A 25,380-nucleotide genomic window follows, 5' to 3' on the forward strand; every position below is an offset into this window, starting at 1 on the left:
AAACACTCTTAGTTTAGCTAAAACAGTCTCAGAGTTCACAAGGCCTCACTTGCAGGGACAGTTATCCAGTTGGCAAAATTTGACACAGGCACTGTTGTAATAAACAGCAAAGTGAATTGCTACTATAAATTAGTTCCTACAAAATCAATTGCTAAGAAGTATAATTTTATTCCATGTATTTCCTTGTCCAGATATGTTTGGACAGATGCCCTGTTTTGTCTATTGAAACATGAAAAGCTAATAAAAAACATTCAATTATGCACTAAGAACAGGCAGCTAATAAAGCAGATGCCAATGTTGTTGTTTGAGGTAAGCTGAGCAAAGTATTTGTATTACAGAGGAGACCACCTGCAGTAGGTATATTTTTTTCCAAAATCTGAAAAAATAAATGGAAGTACCTGAGGAAGAAATCAGATTTTTTTTGAATAAAGTTGGCAATGGTATTATGCAGGGACTGGAAATATCGTCTGATTGCTAGTCAAAGGATGTATCTGCACAGGATAATGTCTAACTGAGGTTCCATGCAATTATTTTTTACAGTCTTGGTAATGTGAAGGACAAATTGCCTGTTTCACTGGAATTAACTCCAAGCTGATTCCACACTGCAAATGGACAGTTTGTCAAAGATGAGGCTRGACAGAGCAACTTCTTCCTATCTCAGCTATGGAAGGCCAGCCCTGTGCTAACTTGGAGATTTCTGGGRTAAAACCTTCAGCGGCAAGTCCTCCATCCTGCATTGCTTTGCTGAAAGTACACCGAGAACTTCTGGTCGGTAAAATCCGAAACGCGCAGTGTTTGATTGACAACTTGGTTAAGAATGACTACTTCTCCACTGAAGATGCCGAGATCGTCGTGCAGTTTCCAACTCAAGCAGATAAGGTATTTTTGTTTCACCAGCTAGCTGGAGCTTTTTATTACTTTCAACTTGTTCCTGGGTTTTATGGACTTACCTGGTAATTTGACCTCTAATGTCTTTTTCAGTCTGTGTTATATTGGAGTCTCCCCACCCCGTTCCTTCTGGCAAATGTCACCAGCACAGCTGGCACTGCCTGTAACGCCGGTGGCAGTTGTACTGACGAGCAGGGTGATAATCGCTCTTCTGTCCCCCCAGCTGCAGCTTGGTCCTCTGATAAGGAGGTGACCGTGGTGGCTGTTGGAGTGCRGCTTACTGCATGCATGATCATGCTAAGCGCTGCGAGGAAAGTCTGCTTCAGGATGCCGTGCGACAGATCACCCTGGTTTAGAGCAGGACGTGTTGTCCATCTGCACGCTCTCCGTTCTCTTTAAAGACCTGTGTACATTGCAAATGTTTGTTTAGAAACTTGATATATCCTGGCACATTACGGTTTTTGATTTGTCTTCAGACATCATTTCCAGACAACGCTATTTCCTATTCTTCTGATAGGAGAAAATGATCAGATGTACTCAGTTGCTCGTTGCATCATGGCTTACACTCCTCACTGGTCTCCCTGACAAACCAGTTACGCAGCTTCAGAGTAGTGTCACATAAAACCATAAAAAATTCAAAGACCTTGGACTTTCCAAACAGAGCAGATTTTCATAAAATAATCATTCTTGCTGCTAAGTTGAAATGGCAACACAATACTTACTTTATGAGAGTCAAAGCTGAATTAATGCGAACTGTGTGATGATCTCTGTTTCCTTCTGTTCAGGATAATATAGCTGATTGTAGTAACAAAGCTGGTGGGAGGCCGTGCATTAGAAGTCTAAGCAGGGGCAGAGAGCAGGTCACAGTGACGTGAACTGGATTCTGTAGGAGCTTCTCTGGAAGGCATAAATTTGCTTTTGAGAGCATAGAAATTTTCCAGAAATACTTCCTTTCTTTTCCTGTGCCATGAGCGCTTCGTCCTGCTTTAAGTTGCCAAGAGACCATAGGCTCTGGAAACCTTTGTCTGCTTCAGAAGTGAATTCTTGATTAATTTGCACCAAGAAGAGAATCCAGCCGTTCAAAATAGGTCCCCTAGATGATTGAAATGTCCTGCAAAAGGTTGTCACGTACTAGCTGCACAGAGATCAGACTCTGCCTTGCCTCTAGAGGTAGGCTTGGAGTTAGCTCCAACCTGCTCCAACTACTGTCTGGAGCATTAGTTTTGGTAACGATGGCAAGAAGTAAGTCCATTTTGCTGTGTTAAAAAAAAAATGTAGATCCAGATTAGGATCCAAGTTAGGATCCGGAGAAGGGACCTTTTGTCTATCCACTCTGGATTTGGGTGGACTCTGAGGTAAACCTGAATGTGACTGGGATACTCACAAGTCAGAGGATGAATTTAGGCTGGGGAAAACCTTTGGGATCCCTACTGAGGAGCAGTATTTTTATTTTATTTTATTTTATTTTGTGGTTAGCATATGCACTTAGCTACAAGTTCAGACCTTAATATGCAGAACTGACTTTCTTGCAACATTCAAACAAACAAACAGGAAGTGATTTTTATGATGGTTCAAATTCCAAACTAAATTTTGAATTCAATTTTTTTAAAGTACCAGTTTTGATTCCAGTCTCCTGTTCCAGCCTGAAAATGATCCTAAAGCAGTCTGGAAGTGTAACCATGATAAAATGCTGTGCATCAATGACCTTTCACATGGTGTTTTTTCAGGTTCGCAAAATTCTAGACTTGGTTCAAAGCAAGGGAGAAGAAGTTTCAGAATATTTCATCTATGTCCTGCAGAAAGTCACCGATGCTTACTATGAACTTCAGCCTTGGTTGGATGAAATAGGTTACCAGCCTTCAGAGAATATTCATAGTAAACCTGTGGAAAATACAGATCCAGGTAAGGGCATGCAGCCATATCCCTTTCCTTTGAACTACCTTGCTATGTGGGAAACAGGAGGATAAGAGAGTCTAGACAGGCCCTGCCAGAGAAAATAAATGTGCTTATGCTCTGTCTGCTGACTTTCATAGCCAAATAATTAAAAGGCACATAATCTACTATATAACACAACAGTCATGTTGAAATATTATCTTCTGTTTTACTAAAGTTGAGCCCTTTCTTCATTTATTTGTGGACATAATGGTGTTTCCACTTCGTGCCTGTCATAGTATTGCCTAGAGCTTTACTATGGCATATTAGCGACCCTGTGATGGTTTGGCAATGGAATAGCCAATGTTTCCCCATGAGCACAGTCTAGCAATGAAGCAGGTTGCCCAGAGAGGCTGCGCAGTCTCCATTCTTRGAGGCTTTCAAGACCCGTCCACGTAAAGCCCTGAGTAACCTGATTTGATGTGATAGCTCAGCCTGCTTTGTGCAGGAGGTAGGACTAGAGACCTCTTGAAGTACCTTCCAGACTGAATTATTCTATGCTCCTAGAAGAGATTTTAGGAATTAAAATATTGCAGGAGTACATATCTTTCTCTCAGGAGGATTTTTCATGCTATATTGACACAAGAATCACTTTGCCCAGTCTGAAGTGAGGATTCAGTTGCAGTAAAAGCACATGCTAACATTGCACAATAATGATGACTTTTACTGTCATGCCGCCATAAAAAAAAATCTTTTGAAGGGTCTGGGGCCTGGATTCTAAAACACATGCCTTTTATTTGCAAAAATAAAAATTATCGAGCAAGCCAGGAATCAATAACCACCTACCTCTTAGAAACAGCAGGTAGGCTTTAGCTAAAGCAAGCAGGCAGATGCCACTAACCTGTGGTGCTAATCTGTGGTCTACCTTTGCAGAGAGTAAGACAGAGTCTTTAACAAGGAGGTCAGGGCCTCGGCTTTGAGTCTCATCTGGAACAGAGCAGCTCCTTAATGTAATTCAATGTCTTGAGGTTAGTACTGGCTTCCAGGAAATAGTGACTCACCGGTATCTCTTTCATTAGCACATGAATTTTCCCAGACACTCTCCTGTTAGAACACTTACCATACAAACTTATTTGGTGTATAAGGTTTAGTGATGGCAGGCCAAGTACATAGCAGTAATCTGCCAAAGAGCCAATTTTACATAAGGATTATTTTAGCTTATCATCCCTTTTAGTTTCCGAAGACATGGTCATATGGATAGGCTTTGGTCTCTTTTTAATAGTAGTTCACTGTCTTTTTAGTTAGCAGGTATTGTCAGAAGCTCAGATATGAACTGGGACGGGACTCGAAGTTTGTTATGTCGTATGGACAGAGGGAAGAGATGCTACTTGATGAAATCTACTCTAATAATATTATGGAGCTGGTCAGTTTTACCAATGAGAGTCTAGGCAACGTGTCTCAATTAGAAGCCCTTTTTGATGATACAATTGGGCTAATTAATGAAGATGGAGAAACCATTTATGTCTTCGGTGATGCAGGAATTGGAAAATCCATCTTAACGCAAAAGATACAAAGCCTTTGGGCCAGACAAGAGTTGGATATAGGGACCAAATTTTTTTTCCGTTTCCGATGCAGGATGTTTAGCTGCTTTAAAGAGAATGAGGCCATATGTTTGAAAGACCTGTTGTTCAAATATAACTGCTACCCAGACCAGGACCCCACAGAGGTGTTCCATCACATCTTGCAGTTCCCTCATACAGTTCTGTTCACATTTGATGGCTTTGATGAGATCCATTCGAACTTTGATCTCAGTAGCGTTCCCGAGATGTGCTCACCCAACGAACCGACCCACCCTCTGGTGCTGCTGGTAAGCCTGCTCAGGGGAAAGCTGCTTAAGGGATCCAGGAAAATTCTGACAGCGAGAACAGGAACTGAGATCCAAAGAAACATTATTAGAAAGAAAGTGTTGCTCCGCGGATTCTCCAGCAGTAACCTGAAGGAATACACTGCCATGTTTTTCAAAGATGAGGGGCAACGAACGCTGGTGTTGAACCAGCTGGAAGCTAACCCCAATCTCTGCAGTTTGTGCTCAGTGCCTTTATTTTGTTGGATTATCTTCAAATGCTATGAACACTCCCATTCCATGTTTGACAGCCATGAACTTCCAGACTGTTCTGTTACATTGACGGATGTATTTTTGGTCATGATTGAARTCCATCTGAACCGATCTGTGAAAATGAGTTTGCTGAAGAACAACACCAGGAGCCAAGCAGAGACATTCAAATCAAGAAAGGACGCTCTTCTGGCGTTGGGTGAGATTGCATACAAAGGGATGGAGAACTCTTTGTTCATCTTCGAGCAGGAGGCGGTCTCATCTGCGAACATCCCTGAAGAGGATTTGCAATTGGGCTTTCTCAGAACAGTTCAAGGTTATAGTGGCTGTGAAGATCAGGCCACTTACGAGTTCTTGCACTTAACCCTTCAGTCTTTTTTCACGGCTTTGTTCCTGGTTATTGAAGAGAAAGTGGGTACCAAGCATTTGCTTAAGTTTTTCAACGAATGTTCTTCCACTGAGACTGCACAGCCTGCTTGCCTTCGTATTCCTTGGCTGAGAAAAAAAATGGCAGGGGAGGATCCTTTCCGAAATAATGAACATTTTCACTTTACCAACCTTTTTGTTTGTGGCCTGCTTTCTAGATCCAAGCAGAAGCTCCTCAGACATTTAGTTCTGCCTGCAGTCATTAAGAGGAAGAGAAAGGTGCTTCTCACATACCTTGGGGAGAGCATGAAATCCCACCTGAAAGGCATAGCCCGGTCCAGGCTTCCAAACTACAATCAGCTTCAGGTGCAGCCCAACTTTGTCTGGATGCTGCGTTACCTTTATGAGACGCAAAGCGAGAAAGTGGGCAAGTTGGCTGCCAGACACATGCATGCCAATTACCTCAAACTCACGTACTGCAATGCCTACTCCGCTGACTGCAGTGCTATTTCTTTTGTTTTGCATCACTTTCGAAAGCGCCTGGCTCTGGATTTGGACAACAACAACATCAATGACTACGGAGTAAAGCAGCTGCTACCCTGTTTCAGCACGCTCGCAGTGATCAGGTAGGATTCTGGGCAAGCAGGTCCTCGCTTGTCCTCGGTTTGTTCCACAGGCTGATTGCTGGACCAGAGGAAGTCAGCCTGAAGCACGAGAGAGATGAGGAGTCTCACTGCTGCTAGGAATTAAAGTGCATTTGGCCTTTAGAGCTGAAACCAAACACTGGAGATAATGATTTGGATTAGAGACTATCCCAGAGTCTGCCAGCTTCAAATCTTTTGAAATATTAGTTCATCCGGTCACAGCAGCAGAGACAAGTTTTGAATTCTGAATCCCTGGTGGAGAGGGTGGTAAGACATCCTTAGATGCCTGAACTATTTAGACCTACAGATTTAGTTAGCTCCATTTCAAATTGCTTTGTCTCAAAAGAGGATTTTTATGGGAGAAAAAGCTTAAGGGAAAGGAAAAAAACAAAAATACTTCTTATTTTTCCTGAAGGCTGCCTGAGTCTATCTGTGGCTTTGGACATACAGAGTAAGAGAGGAGCTACCATTCACCGTAACTCCTGGCCAATTTCTTGCTTTTACCTCGTGCCTGGAGGTATGGCTTTGATGGAATAAGGATGCAGCTGAAGTATTAGTTGTGATACTTCCCTGGGCTGGTGTGGAGAGAAGACATGGCCTGGTGTAGTGAGGGAGAGCTAACTCCACTTCTCTTAGGTCAGATTCTTCCCCCTACAGTCCTTTGGGGTTTTAGGCCATGTAGCTATACCCTGTTTGTCAAACATTCAAGTGCAAAAGTTCAGAAAATTCAAGTATCTTTTTTTTAACTTTATTTTTGAAATACAAAATTTTAAATAAAAATATAATAAAAAACTAATTGTAATTAAAAATTAAAATAGAATTCTAAAATATGAATAAAAATATATTTATAAAAATTTTAAACTTTAAAATTTATTTACTTCATCTCCCTTCATCCTCCCTTTTTAAACTGGACTTAATCCTCCTAATTGGCTCTGCTCTGCTTTTTTTCCTCTACAAGCCTTTCATAAATCACAGCAAGTGACTGTTTTCTTTTCCAGCTGATTGCGAAAACTGACTTTCCGAGAGAGGAATATAGGAACATGGGAATAAAAGGGCATAAGTATGTAAGACGAGAGAAGGAAGAAAATCATAATCTTTCATTCTCTGTCCATATTACATGATCATGGCATATGTGTATGGGCTTAACACCATCTCCAGCACCAAACCAGTCTGTTCCTTTTTTGTCTTTGTCGTTCTTCCTGATGTTAGGACTTTCGTTTTCAAATGACCAATTTCTGCAGGACAGAAAATACTGTTTCTACCAGTTTAACCTAATTTCTCCATCCATCCCTTTCAAAGAAACAAGCTGCTCTGATCTGTGGAAGTTGCCTCTCATTCCTCCTATGTATTAGTGCTTTTCAGGGTGACCAAGTTACTAACCAGAGAGAGCCAGGGAAGTTGCTATTGATAAGGAACTCTCAACTGTGAATGTTCAGCTTTAGAGCTTGTGTCAAAACTAAAGCTGGTCAAAATGTTTCCACTGGGACAATTTTTCCTAGAAAATGTGATTCATCAGACTTGAAATGTTTCATGGGAATGTGTCCGTTTAGCCAAGGCGAAAAATCTTTAGAAGTTCATTCTTTTTTTATGCACTCTGAAAAAGAAGTATTTTTAGTCTGTGAATGACTGACACATTGATTTGTTTTGTGTCTGATTGGGACAATAAAACTAGAAACATTCAGCACGCCCTTGGGACTGCAGTTCCATTTCCTGGCCAGGGCTTTTTACAACCTTTATCCAGCGGAGCCTGAATGTGTTGTGACCTTCAAGACGCCTGGTTTTCACTAGGTACCCAGAGAGAGGATTGCAAGAAGAGAGGCTAGAAAAACTAGTTTTTGTTAGGATAGTGGTTAGAATTTCTTTCTGCAATCACAGAGGAGGAGCCTGGGAGGAGGATGGGGTTTGTGTCTCTGGTTTCTGACCTATTGCAGCATTTTGTTTTCAGTCCTACGGACGGCTTCCAGAACATTGCCTTGGAGATCTGGGGATTTCTGTTTTGCTTTTAAAGTGAACCATGTAAAACTGAATTCACATTTCCTTTAATGGCTTTTAACATGTGGCATAAGGACCTATTAAAACGTCAGARGGAAATGCGTAGACGTCCAGTCATYCGTTAACTCACGGGTGATGAGCGCTTGTAATCTGTATTGATTCAAACTCTGTTTTCTTTCCTCTCATTTCAGGCTCAGTGTAAATCAAATCACAGATCATGGAGTAAGGATCCTGTACGAAGAACTCTCCAAATACAAAATTTTGACCTTCTTGGGGTATGTGCCAATTAGGAACAAAACACTAGATACTATACTAGATGATAAACTACAACGCTAACGGTGCTGTCACAGCAGAGGCAGAGTGGAAACCAAAGTTTTGTGCTCATTTAGTGAGCACAAGCAAGGCAGCGTTTTGTGTCAGACGTGATTCAGCTGCCGCCCTGCAAGAGCTTATCAGGAGCAGGCCCCCAGCTCCCTCTCCCGCGACGCTGGCTCGCAGGATGGTATCCCGCTGGCGCCGGGCCCTTCTCTAACACAGGGCAGATCCTTGTCAGGTTGCTGGACTGCGTGGGCATGCTCCGCTTTGTAGCTCGAGCCTTCCACTTTCCCTGCTGTAAACTCATTTATTTCAAACTTGCAAAGTCGATACAGCTTGATAGAGACTGAGGATCCAAAACGTGATGTTTCAGGGTGTCATTTTCATGGTTCCCTTTTGTGCAGTCATGATTTTCATGCATAAAGTAGCAGTTTTTTTGAGACCTGAATGAGCTCTTCATCAAGTAGAAGCTGGTAGGCCTGTTAGCTCTGAATTCTTGGTTAACTGACTGCATAAAAATGACTTTTGGAAAATTTAGCATGAATGCCAAGAATCGTGTCCTTCTTCCAGTGACATACTGTAAGTGCATGTGCTGAGGTATCTGATCTTCAGTAATATTTACAAAGGGATTTTATGACTTTTAAAAGACTGGAAACATTTTTTTGGTGACTTCTCTCCTGACTTATGCAGTATTATTTCTGCTAACACAAGAATAAAGGAAGCTTTGTTTGCCTGAGGAGACTATTTATTAAATATATATATATATATATATATATACATATATATATATATTTTCCCATGAATTCCAGTCTAGTCTCCTTGTATTTTATATCTAGCCCTTCACAGTATTAATTCTGCATCAATATGGAAGTGCAAGCAATTGTGAATATGCACAGAGACATACAAAAAAGATAGATGCTGAGTGTGCATTATAAAAAATTCAGGATGTAAATATTAAAGTAACAGTGTGGATAACCTGCTTTTACCACTATGCTTTTTCTTCAAGCTTATACAACAATCAGATCACTGATGTTGGAGCCAAATACGTTGCAAAGCTAATTGAAGAGTGTTCGAGCCTTGAATATGTTAAGTATGTTGGATTTTTTTTCTTTATGCTTCTACAGTATCATAATTAAGGTAAAGCAACTTAAAAGGGGGAGAGAGTGAAAAACGTTATATTTCAAATAAAATATAACATAGGTTGCAGTTACGTACTCTTTTACAGTTATGTGGCAGTGAGGGCCAGGAGTGAAACTCCTCAATCTGTAATCTTTAGTAAAGATTGCTTGGACTACGAGTAGGATGCAGCTGTAAGCAAAAGGAGAGTGCAAGACCTGTTCTTCACTTAAATCCAGTCAGACCACTTGAGTGAGCTTTAAATGGTGCATGAACCTTGCAGGCCTTTGTAAAGAGTAGATACACTTGTAATTAATATCAGGCTTATTTATATCCAGCCTTTTATGAGCAGTTGGAATCAAGCTTTGCCTGTGCAATATCTCACAGGAGATATTCATTTAGGAATGCCCCAAATTCACTTGGTAACTTGTTCCCATTAATTTCTGGAACTTCCCCCGATTAAAGTGTCCAGCCGTGCACAACACTGGTTTGACATAAAGGTAGATCATTAACCAATGGTTTAATTATGACCACAGCAGAAAACAGAGGTAACTACAGCAATGTCAATTGCTGGTGCAAATGCAGCACCAGCAGCCAGGGACTTTGGGGTTCTGGTCTTTGTATCACTGCTGACTTGCTCTGAAACCCCACGCTAGTCACATCTGTCCCACTTGAAGTATTCATACAGAGTTTTGAAACCCAAGAGTACTCTGGTGGCTCTTTAACTGCTTGGACACAATATTGATGCGTTGTTTAACGTCTCATAACTTTCACAAAAAAAGCCTTATTGGAGGATRGTTACTTTCAGGTTACATATTAAGCCTCAAGATTATTTTGAGACAGGGTGCCTGTGCATGCTTCTGTGGTCAGTTAGACAAGCCGGTTTTGATTTATGTAAAGGTAGTGAGTTGACTGTGGGGGGTTGGTTTTGGTTTGTTCTTTGCACCAACGCAAATGCAATTGAGACTTATCCCGTTCTTGAACATCAGTCATTTGATATCCCCACACAGGCCAAAAAAGAGAAGGTATTCTTCTATACTGTGCCAGCTGGAGACACCACTGCATTGACCTATGTCACCACCTATAGCCTATACGTTGAACAGAGGGACTTGAAATTATTGCAGTCTGTGCTTATCAGATGCAATCTCCTCTGGAGCCACTCTGCCAAAAAATGTTCTGTTCCCCGTGGCATCATGAAACGTGCTGTGTGTAGCTCATGTACTCTGAAGTGGCTGGTGATGTTACAAACTATAATATAAACGAGGCAGAGTTCCTTGTCCTGAGGATCAATTCCTAAGGCTCATTTCTGACATACTGAGAACCAAAAACGAGACTCTGCAGTAATACTTCGGATTTGGAGGGCTAACGTGCGTGAAAGCAGATGCCACACAAAATGCATGAAAGGCACCATAAAAGGTCAGATGCCTGCAATGTTTTGTATTCTAGGTTAATATTGGATAACTGTAACTAGCCTCCAGGGCTAACTAGCCTGAAATATTCTGAGCTGGTGTCCTAACAGTTGTGCTGTTACAAGTGAGGTACCTCATCAATTCATGTATTTTTTGCAGAATAGGAGCAAACAAAATAACCAGCGAAGGAGGGAAGTGCCTTGCCCAGGCCATACAGAAGAGCAAGAACATGTWTGAAATTGGGTAAGTTCAGTGCTAAGGGGCGGAGCTCAGGGCTTGGTTTTGGCAAGGCGCCTGTAAATCCTTTAGGATTACTTCTTTCATTCTTACCTTCCTTCCCTTTCCTGTTCCTTCCTGCCCACAGTGGCAGTAGAACAAACTGTTGCAGAAGCACAGCCAGATTTTTCACTCACAGGGGAAACTAGGGCTGTTTTACTGTTCTTCTCCAGTTCGCACTGTGGATTTTTTTCTCCTGTTCTGACAGAACATTAAAGGTGAGACAAGCTGCCAAGAGGAGAGAGTGTAAAGGCAGCTATTTTTCTTGAAACACAGCCATTTTAACGATATTTAATCAATTTTTAAAAGTCTGAGTGATTTTTATGACGTAATGTACCTAGTTACTCAGTGTGAGGATAGTCCGATCTCCCTAAGAAGGAATTCCCATTATCCTTCTCTCCAGTCTGCGTCAGACTGGAAAGTCTGGTGGCAGAGTTGTTTGAGAGAGCTCTTAATGTCCTCTAAGCCTGTAATCCCTGTCCCCCTTCTTAGGAGAGATGCTGAACTTGAGAGCCTGATGATTTCTTTTTTTTCTCCTGGCAAATCCCTGTTCCTCTTTCTGCTRTACATGAGAACATTTTCTCAGAATCTAATACTCAAATACATGTAATTAAAGCCTCTGTTTGGCCATTACGTGTATCACAGGAACCCTTCGACCCCAGAATCAGATTTGAACAATTKAATTTTTTATCTTTAACTTTTTTGTTCTATAGTGTTTCACAAGTGTCAAAAGTGTGCAAATTGTCATGCAGTTGGGTCTGCTCTTCCTTTATACGTGCTGTAATTTCCATGAAGAACTTCTGTTTTCTCCTTTGGAGGAAGCGATCATTCCAAATGGGTTTAGGATAGCTCGGACAGAAGTGTTTACACACACAATGTTCAGTTTTTCTGTAACAAACCGGGTTGGGTCTGAAGGAGAAGGAAATTCTGGGGGACTTACTGGAAATGGATGTTTAGATACCATAAAGCTCAATTGATTTTAGAACAGCTGCCAACTAATTACCCATCAAGCTGAGTGTGGCTCTGAGTCATCAAGACATGATCTCGGCTACCAAAAAAAAAAAAAGAAGGGATTTTTTTTTCTGCGAATGCAATGCTGAGGGGCAGCAGGGTGCCGGACCTGATGCCTCCTGCTCTCCTCTCTTCACCAGGATGTGGGGTAACCGGGTCGGAGACGAGGGAGCAAAGGCGTTTGCGGAGGCGCTGAGGAACCACCCCAGGTTAACGAACGTGAGGTAAAGCACCGGGCGAGCTGGCCGCGCGGCCTGGAGCGGTGGCGGCTCCTTCGGACGCGGGCCCGCTTGGCACGCCGGCCGGCGTCGCAGCAGCCTTCGCGCGCTCCAGGCCGGGGGTAGATCTGCTTCGAAACGCGGCCGTGAAGCCGGCCAGCGCCGCTCGTCCTCTGTGCCGGTGGAGCGGCTCTGCCACAAACCCAATGGCGACGAGACGTGGTCGGCGCCGGAGCTCAGAGCAGTCGTCTGAAAGCCCTAGAGTGGGTGAAGGCGGCCGCACAGCCCGGGGAGAAGCCAGCGATGTAACACAAACCATCTCCTGCCGGTTTTTCAAGTCCTGCCTAGGGATTTAAAGACGCGTGCCGCGGCCGCGGTCGCGGCTGTGGAGTCCCTCCACGCGGCGGGAGCGCTGGGCTCACGGTGCTCCTCGCGTTTCGTCCCCCGGTTCCGCTGGACCCCGTCGGGAGGGAGCGGACAGGGCGGCTTGGTTTCCCCGCGAGGTGGCACGTGGCACTAGCTTCTTTAGAAATACGGTGTTTAGGGAGTTTGGGGAATCTCTGGAGACCTTATTGCTGCTGCTTCAGATCCCGGGATTTCAGAGCTGCTGCCTTGTCTTCCGTTCTGCAAGCAGATAACTGGGCTTAAAAAAATAAAAACTGAGCAGGTGCAGTGACCTAGATTTGTTAAAATGTAAAAGCTATCTGAAATAGCCATCCTCCCCTAATTGCAGAATCCAGCTAGATGCATCAGACTTGAAAGAAAATAGTTTGAACCTGAATCAGAGCTRGGTTATGCCTGGGATTTTCAGCCTGCAAAATATGCTGATGAATGTACTTGTAAAAATAAGGAGGGGTAACTGTGCTAGCTAGAGCCAGGTTTTGCTGATGCCTGTGCGGGGCGAATCTTCTTCTGCTCTGCAGTGTACTTGCACTTGAGTTCACCCCTTATCTTCTGCTGGTTCATCTTGCTTCATGATTTGAATGCATAGTTTGCACCAGTGGTAGCTTTATGCAAAGATTAAGGGAAGATAGTCACTGCTCTGTCAGTTTATTTTAGCATGTTTGCCATTTTTAGGCCCAATCACGAGGGACAGAGAATCTCTAGTTTCTGCTGAGGTTTGCAGAGACTTGTGCTAACACATCCTTGTGCCATAGTTAGACAAGCCTTTGTCCCACTCGATTCCCCCCTTTCTGCTTTTTTTCTGAGGCCCTGCACTATTTTCAGGYTCTGGCCTCTTTCCTTCTAAAGGAGAGGTTGCTTTTTGAACTCTCAAAGCCTGGAGWATAACTTTAACTGGAGGTTTTTGCCACTGCCAATTCAAAGAATGAAGGSCAGACTAGGAAGTGTTTGCGATTTGCAATGGAAGCATGCATTTGCAAGCTCGTCTCCCCATATGCTACAGCGGGGGTTGTGGTGGGAAGACGAATGAGGTATTTAGGAGTCTGAACACCCCATCTGAAGGACAAAGTACTCAGTTTGTATGGGGAGATGGGATGATCAATGCGTGTGCAAACTTGTATACTGATGAACACAACTGCCTCTCCTCATTAAAAGCCAACCGCTTTCAAAATCCCTGGCGGCAACTCTGCTTTCAGTCCCATGAGTACGACTCATCGATGGCAAACCTTACAGCCTGTGTGGTAGGCTCAGGCTGCAGCCTGTGAACCGTTCTCACTTGTAAAACTCACAAGGACTTAACTGGTTTGCGAAGCATGTGAGCCTTTGAAACACCCAAATGCTGAACCATACAACTGTGGTAGAGATCGTCCCAGATATTCATTAGTATTTGAAACCATGGAAGGACCAAGTCACGCTGGCTATTTCTTACGATTTCCTGTCTGCTGTTTGCTTCACAGTCTCGCATTCAATGGCATCACAACAGAGGGGGGCAGAAGCATTGCTGAAGCTATGCAGCACAACAACTCCGTGAAAATATTCTGGTAATCGCTCTCGGTACCTCCTACTTCTCCTCTTCTCCTCTAAAGCTGCAGCCTAATTTTACTTCCTCTAAACCCATGTCATCCTCCTCTCCCCTCCTCTTTCTCTCCTTCCCTCCATTCCCTATGCTTTTGCTAGCAGCAGGGCACAAGATATATCCCTTTGGAAGAATGTGGACATGACTAATAGACCAGCAGCACATGTCCCTTAGGACACATCCCCACCTCCCAGCCCAAAAGGAAGAGGGTGTAACACAGAAGCTTTAACTCAGAGCRCCATCACAGCTAATGCAGCAGCACAGATTTCAAGGTAATCAGCACCCTGCACCTTCCTAGGGTCCGTGGAGATTCTGTACAGTAAAGCACCCATTCTCCATGCACTTGGTACTCAGTCACTGCGCTATAACCCCTTGGTTTTGCTGAGGACATTGAGAAGTACTGGATTCATTCTGAAGGGAAACTGGCAGAGGGCTTGCTGGGGTGATTTCCACTTTGGCTGCATCAGGAAGAAAGAGGGTGAAATCAGAAAAGGCAGTAAGCAGGGGGTCCCCAGAGGGGAGAGGAGGAGAAGGTGCTCTTAATTTATTTCTCTCCTTATGGGGCAGGAGTTGGGCAGATCTGGGATGACCTCACATGCTGGAAACTCATAGGTACCAGGGAGCTGCATCTCTCTCAAGAGAGGAGCAGGAGGTGAGCAGATTCTCAGCCAGCAAAGCTGATAGCTTTCTTGCTGGTAAGATTAGGGGTACATTTGCTAGCAATGCTGTGGGAAGGTGCATCTGTAACATGGTCTCCTTACATTCCTAGAGGCCTTGTTACGCTGCTGTGGGATACCTTACCATCTGCACTGAGTGTGTTCAGGTGCAGCCAGCTGTAGCTTTGGTGTGCTCCASTATTGGCAGGGGAGCAGACCATGCACTTCACACAGCGGCTTACAAACTTTACAGCTGCAGACCTTAAGCCTGTGCCCAGTGAGGGTGCAGAGGTCTGGAGAGGGAATTTATGACTCCTGATGATAGCTTATACTTCTCAGTGCTGTTCATAGACCTCTTGATAGRGCCCTGCCTTGCATTTCGAACCTACTTTCCTGTGGCAACCAGAAGAATATACACAGTGGGTTCTGCATATCGCACATAACTTTGGAAAGATTGGTTGATTTTAGACTAATAGGGACAGGGAGTCTCTTAGTGCCTCTGCAGACAGTTGGCTGAAAGCAATGATTTAATCTGTCTGACTCCTCTGCTTTTGTCTTGCACAATATTGCATTTGGGCTTCTCAAATCCCTTTCTGCAGCCCTACCTGTATTTCTGGTTCATGCTTCTTTCTACTCCCTACACCTTGTGTTCCCCATCTTCCCTGACTTCCATCATGTAAAATCAAGTTCTTTGTCCACACAGTTTTTCCACCTCTTTCTTTAGTGCTGTCTCTACCATTGAACACCCTTTCCACCACATTCTGTCCACTTTTAGTCATCTTAACATTGTGGAAAATGTGTCATTAGATCACTGCTCTGAGAAATAAAGATCTAATACTCTTGTCTCTCTTACCTCCAGGGCTTCTCTTTAGTGCTTCTTTGTGTCCAGCCTTTAAAAATTGCTCAGGGCAGAAACAGCACATCCCTTTTTGGCTATCTAAAGTTAAGTCACAGACAAGCTGGAAAAATACAGAGCTGTAAAATAATGATAACATCCTAACTGAACATATTCTCTCTCACCTAGGTTGACGAAAAATGACTTGGATGATGAGGCAGCAATGAGTTTTGCAGAGATGCTGAAGGTCAACAAGAAACTGGTGCATTTATGGTGAGTTACGTTCCACAGAGGCACAAGGCTCTTTGGCAGTCACTGCATTAAAACTTCACCTTCCAAGTCTATGTAGGTCACAGTAAGCTTTCTGTGCATGCTCTGGATGCAGCTGACAGTTCAAATGGAAAGTTAATAAAGCTACTCTCTAGCATTTTGAACCTATTTTCATAAAGGGAAAGAGTTTTAAGCTGTTTGTGTGTCCTGGTGACATTTGAACTGCTAGCTGATTTTATCCTCAAAGACACACTTTTCAAAAATGCAAGCAACCAGCTAGAATAGAATAACCTTATTATCACACTTACTACTTATTATCATACCATCAAAGCAGCAAGCTCAACTCTTACTACACAACCAAGAACCTACACATGATGGGCGCTTACATACCTGTCCCATTCACAGGAAGTTTTCTTCCAGAGCTAGCACTTTCATTCATGCAAGACACTCAGCTGTGAGGCACAGACCTCAGGAAATCAGACATTATTTCTGGCCTTCACGAAGGGACTTGTTAAACTTTTAAGGAGGCAGCATGGGCTGTTCTAATCCAGAGATTCACAAGCATTTGTCTGTTGACAGGGCTGGGCAGATGCAGGATGTGAAACAACTATCTGTCCATTCATTCCAAGTGACCAGGAAACATAAAAACCGGAGTCCCTTTACGGTTTGCTAACCACATGTTAGCGTTCTCTGTATGGGTCATGTCCCTTAAGCAGCATGCTGGTTGTCAGAGGTGCTGAGTACRTGTAGCTTCTTTTGAAAGCAATAGACGCTGTGGTGCCCTTCACCCTGAAAATATAAGGTAGGAGTCTTGACTTCTTTGTGCACAGCTGCAGGCATGCTTCACTGGACAATTTGACCTGAGCCCATAATAAACCTTTCCCTATCCAAAGCAGACATAGCACCCTAGATACATGTCTTTCTTTACAGTGGCTCAGTGTTGCCCAAGGGTTTATGGTAGCAGGCAAATTTATATCCTCTTTTCTTGCTTATACCAGTAGGTATCTCCAAAAGGTGATAACCTGTACAGATATTTGCACTCGAGGTAGAGCCAAATATTTTTTCAGTARGTGAAAGAGCTCACTAGGTCCCTTTGCATTTTGATCTGTTTRCCAAGTGCAGAAAGTCCTTTAATGGCAATGCCTCCCTGCCTCCTTCCTTCCCTCCCTTTGTAAGAGCTCATTCAGTTCACTCCAATCTTCAGCCACATCCTGAAGCCTATGGGATTCATCCAGCTGGTCACAGGGAATAGTAAAGATACGGGACACATCATGATAGACTGCAAGGTACATACTGAAGAAGGGTAGGCTGATGAGTGTTTTTATACTCATGTAGATGACAGAATGTTCATTTTTTTTTTTTTTTTAGTTAGGGGGATGCTCTACAGTAGTTAATATGAATTACCTACTGATTCCTCAATTGTGCTGCTTGAGGATCTTTTGTATCTTTTTTTCTCTAAGCTCGGATTGGGTGTACTTTATAGTTGCTAAATTAGCCTCACGGGGACTTGCACCTGCTCATACTAGAGCCAAATTAAATGCATTATTTTTTTCAAAGATCTTGCTGGTCTGATAAACAAGACAGGAGGATTTGGCAGCCTCTGAATCATAACTGCTGAACATTAGGCCTGCACAGGTTCTGTACTCAGAGTTTTCTCTGCATCACTTAGAACTCACTGCTACTCCTCAGTAAGCAGAAATCTGTCAGCTATATCAGTATAAGCTGTATGAGTGTAAGTAAGTCAGCCAGCTATGACCAGTGTCACCAGGATGTAACCACATGGGAGCTTGAAAGGAAGAGGCTGATACTCCAGGCTCTGCCTGGGAAAGTGYGTGTGTCCAATACTATGGCCCACCCTCAGAGAGAGCCACCAGACCCATCTTCTCACGGCAAACAGGCYGCTTTGCTCCTTGTTGTCAGGCTGAACTTTTAGGTCATGTGCGCGCTGAGTATGCAGTGAAGGGGATGCTGTAAATAAGATCCAGCATGTTAGTTAGTTTGACATGAAATGCCTTCTTTCTAGGCTTATCCAGAATCAAATTACAGCCAGAGGGGTGAAGTACCTCTGCGAAGCTCTCAAGGAGAACACAGCCATTAAAGAAGTCTGGTAAGGATCCCCTCCTCGGGGGCTCACTTTGTAAACTTTATTGCCCTTTAAAATGCTTGTGGCATTATTACTTTCCATCATAAAAAGGAAATCGTAACTAGTTTATGTGAGGCAGGGGTTGTAGTTCAGCTGTGGGTTTCGAACAGGTAAAAACCCTCTGTCATTAAAACACTTCTGTTACGAATGTCGGGCAGTTTTGTTAATTCACATCCATCTTCTGTACCACTGTGTGACTTGCAGAGCATACGTGTTTGCAGAATTGGGCCCTAATTTTACAGACCAAGTTTTGCTTGCCCTGATTTATTTTCAAATTTCTAAACATGTTCATGCTTCTAAGGAACTAAATCCCAACAAGTAGGAGGTGGTTACATTTAATTAACATTACTAATTAATTTGGTTCATAGAATTTGGGCTTGGGTTTTCTTTAGGCAACGCTCCAAACACCCTGAACRTGCTAAGCTACAAGAAGATTAACTTTCTGTAAGATTTGCTTGTTTTAGATTAGGTAGACATCACATAGTCGCGCATGGGCGTTAGGTGGCACAAAGCCAAATACCACGTTCCTTCCCTCACCTCAGGGAGCATGGGAGTCAGTACAGCTAGGCTGGTTTTAGCACTGCTGCTTCCATTTTATAGGACTTGAAAAAAAAAATTTTTTTAAATGTGTTTGTTTTAGTGAAAGGACATTGAATTCTTGCTTAGAAAGATGGTGACTCACTGTCTGACTGCTGTGCTCCCAGGGGATGTGGAAGAGAGGTTTTTTTCAAAGGCCACTGTCTGCAGTCCTCTGTACGGGAGGCATACATCCCCACTCGGGTCCCTCTGAGCGTTCAGGCCTAGGTCTGTCCTTCGGTTCTTCTTGGCCGGGTTTTCAGAGGTGTTTATGAACTCCTAACAACTTCATAAGTCTGAATGTTTCAATAGTATTCAGCATTTCTGAAAGCTGCATTTATTGGGCTGCTTGAATTTAGGGCTGTAAATATCAGTGTAGTTTAGCTTTGTTTAGCCAAGCTTGAAAACTTCACCTTAAGTCATTTCATATTAATAACGCCCAAGTACGTAACACAATTTTTCTCCCTTGTTGCCATGGAAGACAAAAAAAAAAGCACTCTGAAGACGGTTTAAATTTCTTTAAATTAGCCTATTACGTGTTCAGAAACTTCGTCTGCTATATGCTGCTTTTCATATTGATCCCATCAGCCCAACACTTGGCTCCAGGCAGCGCAAGGTTTTTGCACCCCAGTTGCGTATGGCCAAGACTTCTAACACACAGAGGTCAACCCCTCCGCCCATCGGCTTTCAGACATGCTCAAAGCCAGCGTGCAAGCAGCTGGGCACCCGGCACAGCTAGGGAAACGACTTTAGTTTAATGAAGTTTAGGTTGTAGTTCTTTTTTTTGTCTTTAAAGAAGCAGACTCTTTCGTTACATGCGGAGTGGAAACAGCAGCACTGCAGCCTGCCCCTTTGAGACTTCTTCCCAAGTTGTGCGCTTGCAAAGGAAGTGTGTAGTTCGTGTGGGTTTGGAAAGCTTTGATCTCTGCTCCAAAACCTTGGAAAAACAGAAACTGGGAAGCAGTCACTACCTCACTTTCATATATCTTTTTTTTTTTTTTTTTTTTTCCCTTCTCCAATAGTTTGAATGGGAACCCGATAAGCCAAGAAGAGGCCAAAGCCTTTGAAAATGAAGCCCGGATCATTTGCTTTTGAACAAGGACTTTTCCATTTTGACAGGCTTTGTGTTACAAAGGTTACTCCTCCACTTGGACTGCAGAGTTTATAACGGCGTAAATCTGCAGTGCTCATGACAGGAGAGAGCTATACGATAAGCTGCCTTTGGGTGAACGTGCTGCACTCCCTCAGCTCCATCCCTTACCCTGCCTGTTACTCTTAATCCTTTTGGTGAGTGGGAAGTTGCCTGGTAAATAATTAATGTTTGTGTGGTGCTTTGAAGATGAAATGCAAAGTGTGAGCAGACCAAACCCGCTGGCAGGTGTATGCATTCTGATAAGCGGGTTAGGGTTATTCTGTACAGTGATGTAAATAATCTCTAACTTATTTATATATATATATATATATATGTATGTACAAGAAAGGGTGCAAGATGCACAAACTCCAAAGCTCATAGTATTGTATTCCTCATAACTGAAAAATGAGCGCGTATTGCCTTACTAGAAATATAAACTATCTATCTACAATAACGTGTAGCTTTCAACATGAGTACTTTTCTACTACCTAGAAATTAGGCCCTCATTTCCCCCCTGACTAAAGGCAGAGCTGTAGGCACTGCATTTATGGAGAAATTAATACCTCGGGCACAGATTACTTTCAGTAATCTTTTTTTCCACACTGAAGCCAATACATTTACTTCTATACCATCAAAAGGCCTCACTCCCGTCACTGTAAAATCGTAATATTGGCAGTAAAGCACCTTGGCTTAAAATTTCCTGAGGGCTGCATAGAAACTGCCACCTCCTGTTATCACAGTGTTTATTCTGGGAAGGGTCTGGAGACAAATGAGAAAAATTAATTAGCAGGCTGTTCACTGCCTTGGCGCTTGGCCTAGACGCTGTGCTGGTGGCAATACAGCGATACGAAGTTGCCTAGCTTCCGTGGGGAGAAAGCACAAGTGAAAATCTGTTGCACTGAGTTGAAATCCCTTCTCCCAGCAACATGTAAGCACACAGAAGCATTGAGATTTGCTTGGGAAGCTTTTACTCTGTACTTGAATTAATGGAAAGTGCAAGGCAACATGTAGGTAGCAATGGTAAGAACTGGCAAGGAAGCATTATCCTCCTCAAATAATTAGCTTGGAGAATTTTAGGTGCCTCTAAAAAGAAATCAGCTTCCAGAGGAGCGGGGTGTCTGATTTTTTTTTCCTGCAAATTAGGCATTCTTCATAAAGGGTAGCTCAAATTCTACCCCACTGCATACATACAAGTAACCCAGAATGGAAAAGCGCAATCCAGTTTCCTTCCTTTACCCACGTTACCCACCAGCTTTGAGAAACGATTCTCCAGTTACCGACCAGCCTATAAAAATCACGGTAGGCTGGAAGAAGACTCTCCCATTAAAATGCCAGCGGCAAGGCAGCTACCTTGAACGCGTTCTGCCCCTGCGCCGCGGGGGCACTGAAGCAGCTGGGGGGACGGGACCTCACCTGCCAAAGCGTTTGTCGAAACCAGGCCTTAGAAAATAAATAAATGAAAAAAAAAAAACAGCAACAGCAAAAACTTTTAGTGACTTGAAAAACAGCCCCCCCCCCAAGACATTCTCTGTATGCAGTATTGCTCTTTTTTTTTTTTTTCCCCACTTGTCCACAGTGGTAATAAACAGCTTTTTAAAGCGCTTTTAACAGACTCCCTGCAATTCCTTCGGCGTTGCCGAAGCGCCGCCAAGCCGCCCGCGGGCTCGGGCCGGCCGCGCACGCGCCAGCCCGGCTCGCTCTGGCTGCGGGAGCCCGGGGCCGTGCGCGCTCACCGCCGGGGAGGGGGCGCCCACGGCCGCTGCCACCCGCCGGGGCTCCCTGCGTCGCCTCCGGCTGCTAGTTTAAAATCCCGCACAGGAAATGCTCTACCGGAATAATTTCCAGCAGGTTTTTCCCGATGCGAAGCCAAGCGCGGGTCTAACCAACTATCRGCTGCTTCCATAATGCAGCTCTCGTTTCACGTGCCCGAGACAGAAAAGGAAAAAAAAAGCATGGGAATTTTTGGCAAGGAAGGAATTCAGGCTTCCCAGAAGCCAAGCGGGGGAAAAAGAATAAAAAAAGTCGCACTGCCCGAAGATCGGGACGTGTTCCGCAGTAATTATACCCAAATGTCTGTCGGCGCAGACGTAATTCAGCTGTTAAAACCGTCTGCTCCCAAGGAGAGCCTTGCAAGGGTTGTAACTGTCCCTGYGCTGTAACGACTGGCTTCGCTACCCGGGGCCCCTGCGAAAGGCTCCTCTCGGAAGAGGAGCGCGCGAGGAAGGCCCTCCCGCCCCGGAGGAAGTCGCGGCGAGCCCCCGCACGGCGGAGCGCTGGGAGCGGCGCCCCGCTCGCTCGGCTGAGGAGCGGCAGAGGCGGCGGGTCCTGCCTGACGAGCCACAGAGAAGCAAAAGCTTTTCACCGCCCGTGCGCGGCCTTGGCGCGAGGCCCGTCGACTCCGCTCGGAGCGCCACGCGGAGCGTTGCCCTGCGCGGGCTGGGGGTGGCGACGGGGAAGGGAAGGCTCCAGCTCCCAGCTCTCCTCCCAGCAGGTTTGCCCCATACTTTTGGCCACAAATCTGCACGTGCTCAACAGCGCAGGGCTGGCTTGAGCCACTGCTTTCATCTCACTTGTTTTTAACACAACGGTGCCGGTCCCCCACCACTGCCAGAGCAAACAGGCAGATTTGGAGTAGTAACAAACACTCTCAGGTTTCTGAAGCCCACAGCTACCTACAGCGCTGGTGGGCAACCTRATGAGTTTATCAGCTGCAGCTGCTATCCAGAAGGTACGTTTTCAGGCAGACACCTGTACAAACCCTCCATGCCCTTGCCAGAGAGCTCATTTGTAGGCTGCTTTAACATCACTTGTGGCCCTGGGCAGCAATTAACTCCCTGAGGAGCAAAGGCATCYCTGTAGAAGCCTGTAGAGTAGCCTTCTCCCAGCTTTTCAGGATGAGATGGGAGAGCTTTGGTAACCATCAGGGATGGGGAAATCCACTTGCTGACAAGCCTTGGGTACGCTTTCAGAGAGTCAGTTTTCGAGAGGCAACCACCAAGTGTGTTAGGGCAAACTAGAAGGGTATTTGGGTAGAGACAGAACAAACAAGCAGGATATTAAGCTTATCAGCTTGATGCTTTGATCTGGCTGAGCCTCCTGCTCCCCATCTCTAGAGGAYGGGGAAGGAGGTGGTTTGCCTTGTTCAGACCACTCACATGAACTTCCCACCTCTGGATCTGACTGATCATGTATTGACTCTAAATTATGCTAATCCTGAAGGTCATTATATCTGCAAAGGATCTGGAGAGGACACAYCAGCCAGCCCCAACCCTCCTCCAGCCACCATCTACCCTGGCAAAACAGCAGTGACATCGGCTCTGCTCCGCCAAGACAACCTTTAGCCAGCTGGATAAAAGCCTGTCACATATCTCCTTTGCAGGATATGCAAAGAGCTAAAGGGGCTGTGACAGGGTCCAGAAGCTGGCGCGGAAGCCTGGATTCTTACCTGCAGAGTTGCAGACAGCCTAGAGGTCAAGTTGCTTTTACGGCTGTGGCTATAAACCATACACTGCTTTTCCTCTCGCTTAGTTTTCACTTTGGTCTGTAGCATAGATACACAGCATTTTTGCCCCACAGCTGTGCCTCTTTCACCAATACTAATGGAAAAACATACAAACAACAAAACCTCCTGGAGGTGTGATAGAAACTGTGCTTCAAAAGATTTATTACATATATTTGTACATATTTTACAGGAATGGAATGTTAAACATACAACCTAAAAAAATCAATAAAAAAATATTTTCATTCATGATTATGTACTGGCAAACCATCGAAAAAAGTACCTTAGAACAACTTAAGTCAACTTGCAATCATACTGCTCAATTAAAAACAAAAAAAATTACAAATGTTTTATATTAGACATTTCAAATTACATTCTGATTTCTGCTTAAAGGGTAATGAAGGAAGACATCTTGTCCATTACCACTACACGTAAATGTAGCATTTCATACGTGATCGYGGCGTTCCAGCTAACGCTTTGTGAGCAGGGTTAGTTTGGTGGAAAGAGGCTGATAAAAARGGAGATGCACGCGGTGCCCTCTACCAGCAGGTGCACCTGCTAAAYGGTACGGAGAGACAAGCCGAGTTAATGCTGGATCACCACTTGTTAAATGTGATGCTGCAGCTTTTAAAAGTAAGTAGTTCATTAAAATGTCCCCTCTACACCTAAGTTGCCTCCTTTCTTCCTTTAAAGTTACAGGACTTTGGCAATATCAGCTAGAAGAGAATTTTTTAATGTACAATAATGAATACTTTAGCTTCATCTTAATATATACAGGAAGAACACAGAGTCATGCTTTGATGCCTCTTCCTGTTACGTTTCACTCCTTGAGAGCTTGTGACCACTTCTGCTGAGAAGTGTTTACCATTAAAAATAACAAATTAGGAAAAAAAATAAAGAAAAAAAAAAAGGACAGATCTGAGGGAAAACAAGAGCAACAGGATTCAGCAACTGATTAGGTACTTGCAACGTCATGGTACTTACATTTGAAACTCTGCCAGAATCAAGCAAATCCTACTTATCATTGCAAAATCTTTGCCAAAGCACACCCAAGGGCAAAAGTCTCTCAAACAAACATACCTAGATTAACGGCTGCCAGAAAGATCAGCGGGTAGTGGGCYTGCTGCCTGCTAATTACTGTACACTGGCAATTTATTAGGTCAGAGACAGACCCAAGTCCAATCTTCAGGTGCAGCACAATTCTACGATAGTTTATCTGAGCAAGTCTTCAGCGACCAGTAGTGCCCCACAATTAGGTCATGTTACGAGGTATCTCATCATCAGCTCTGATGGACTCATTGAGAAATTACTTTACAGAACACTATGCAGTGCCTTGGGAAGCAAATCAAATCGTGGCACAGGGCTCACAAGATAACCAAATGCAAATGGAGAGAGTCGCCCGACTCTTCTTTTTCAGCAGGCTAAACCACCTTCAATCTGATTTTAGGAGCAAACAGTGCTTCCGTTAATTTACACAGAAAAACACCGCAGAAGGTTTGCATTTAGGAAGCAGACACTGGCTGCAGTTCTGGTGTGAATTTCTCAAATGGAGTATTTGGGATGACAAAAACCTAAGTGGTGGAAGTTGATGACACTGCTACCAGAAAGAAAAGAAAAAAGAAAAAAAAAAAAAAACATTTGGCTGGGTGGTAGCAAAACAAGCCCTCCTCTTCCAACTACATTCTTGTACTTTTTTCTTAATGATGCCAATGGAAAACATTTCCAAAGATTAAGGGGATGAGGCCCTAAAAAAAGCATCCTTTCTTCAGATGGGAAGAAGCTGATAATAAAATGAGTGTTAAACTTTGAGGGGTGGAAACTGAAGCACAAAATGTAGCACTAATCAGAAAAACATGAGCTAATCCCCCCCGGCAAAGGTTAAGTTGCAAGATCCTGTAGTGGCATTTCTGCATTCCAGGATATTTGGTAGTTTCTTCTCTGGAAACTCCACTATACATCAGAATCAGCAGATGATACAAAACAGCAATACCAAATTTACACACAAATATTATTTTTTCAGTATGACAAAGCAGTTAAAATTCACAGAAACTCAGAGATATCAGGACCTGCA

General features: G+C 43.9%; 1 protein-coding gene across 4 annotated transcripts; it reads left to right on the top strand.

Moving 5' to 3' along the window:
* The first annotated feature begins 543 nt into the window (after positions 1–543).
* On the top strand, positions 544–21,418 carry NOD1 (nucleotide binding oligomerization domain containing 1). 4 transcript variants are annotated; one of them, XM_085311821.1, is made up of 11 exons: positions 544–879; positions 2,616–2,790; positions 4,062–5,865; positions 8,067–8,150; positions 9,197–9,280; positions 10,875–10,958; positions 12,143–12,226; positions 14,080–14,163; positions 15,879–15,962; positions 17,983–18,066; positions 19,701–21,418. In XM_085311821.1, exons 1-11 carry the CDS (start codon positions 664–666, stop codon positions 19,771–19,773), a joined length of 2,856 nt encoding a protein of 951 aa, XP_085167947.1. In that variant the 5' UTR covers positions 544–663; the 3' UTR covers positions 19,774–21,418. The 4 variants fall into 4 exon arrangements, with proteins under 4 accessions (XP_085167947.1, XP_085167948.1, XP_085167949.1 ...); XM_085311825.1 differs by lacking the exon at positions 544–879 and having other exon boundaries at positions 2,731–2,790; positions 4,066–5,865; XM_085311822.1 differs by lacking the exons at positions 15,879–15,962; positions 17,983–18,066; positions 19,701–21,418 and adding an exon at positions 15,714–15,870.
* The last annotated feature ends 3,962 nt before the right edge of the window (positions 21,419–25,380 follow it).

Source organism: Rhea americana, unplaced genomic scaffold (assembly GCF_003343005.1).
Source record: "Rhea americana isolate MKP2758 unplaced genomic scaffold, rheAme1 scaffold_35, whole genome shotgun sequence".
NCBI classification, from domain to species: Eukaryota; Metazoa; Chordata; class Aves; order Rheiformes; family Rheidae; genus Rhea; species Rhea americana.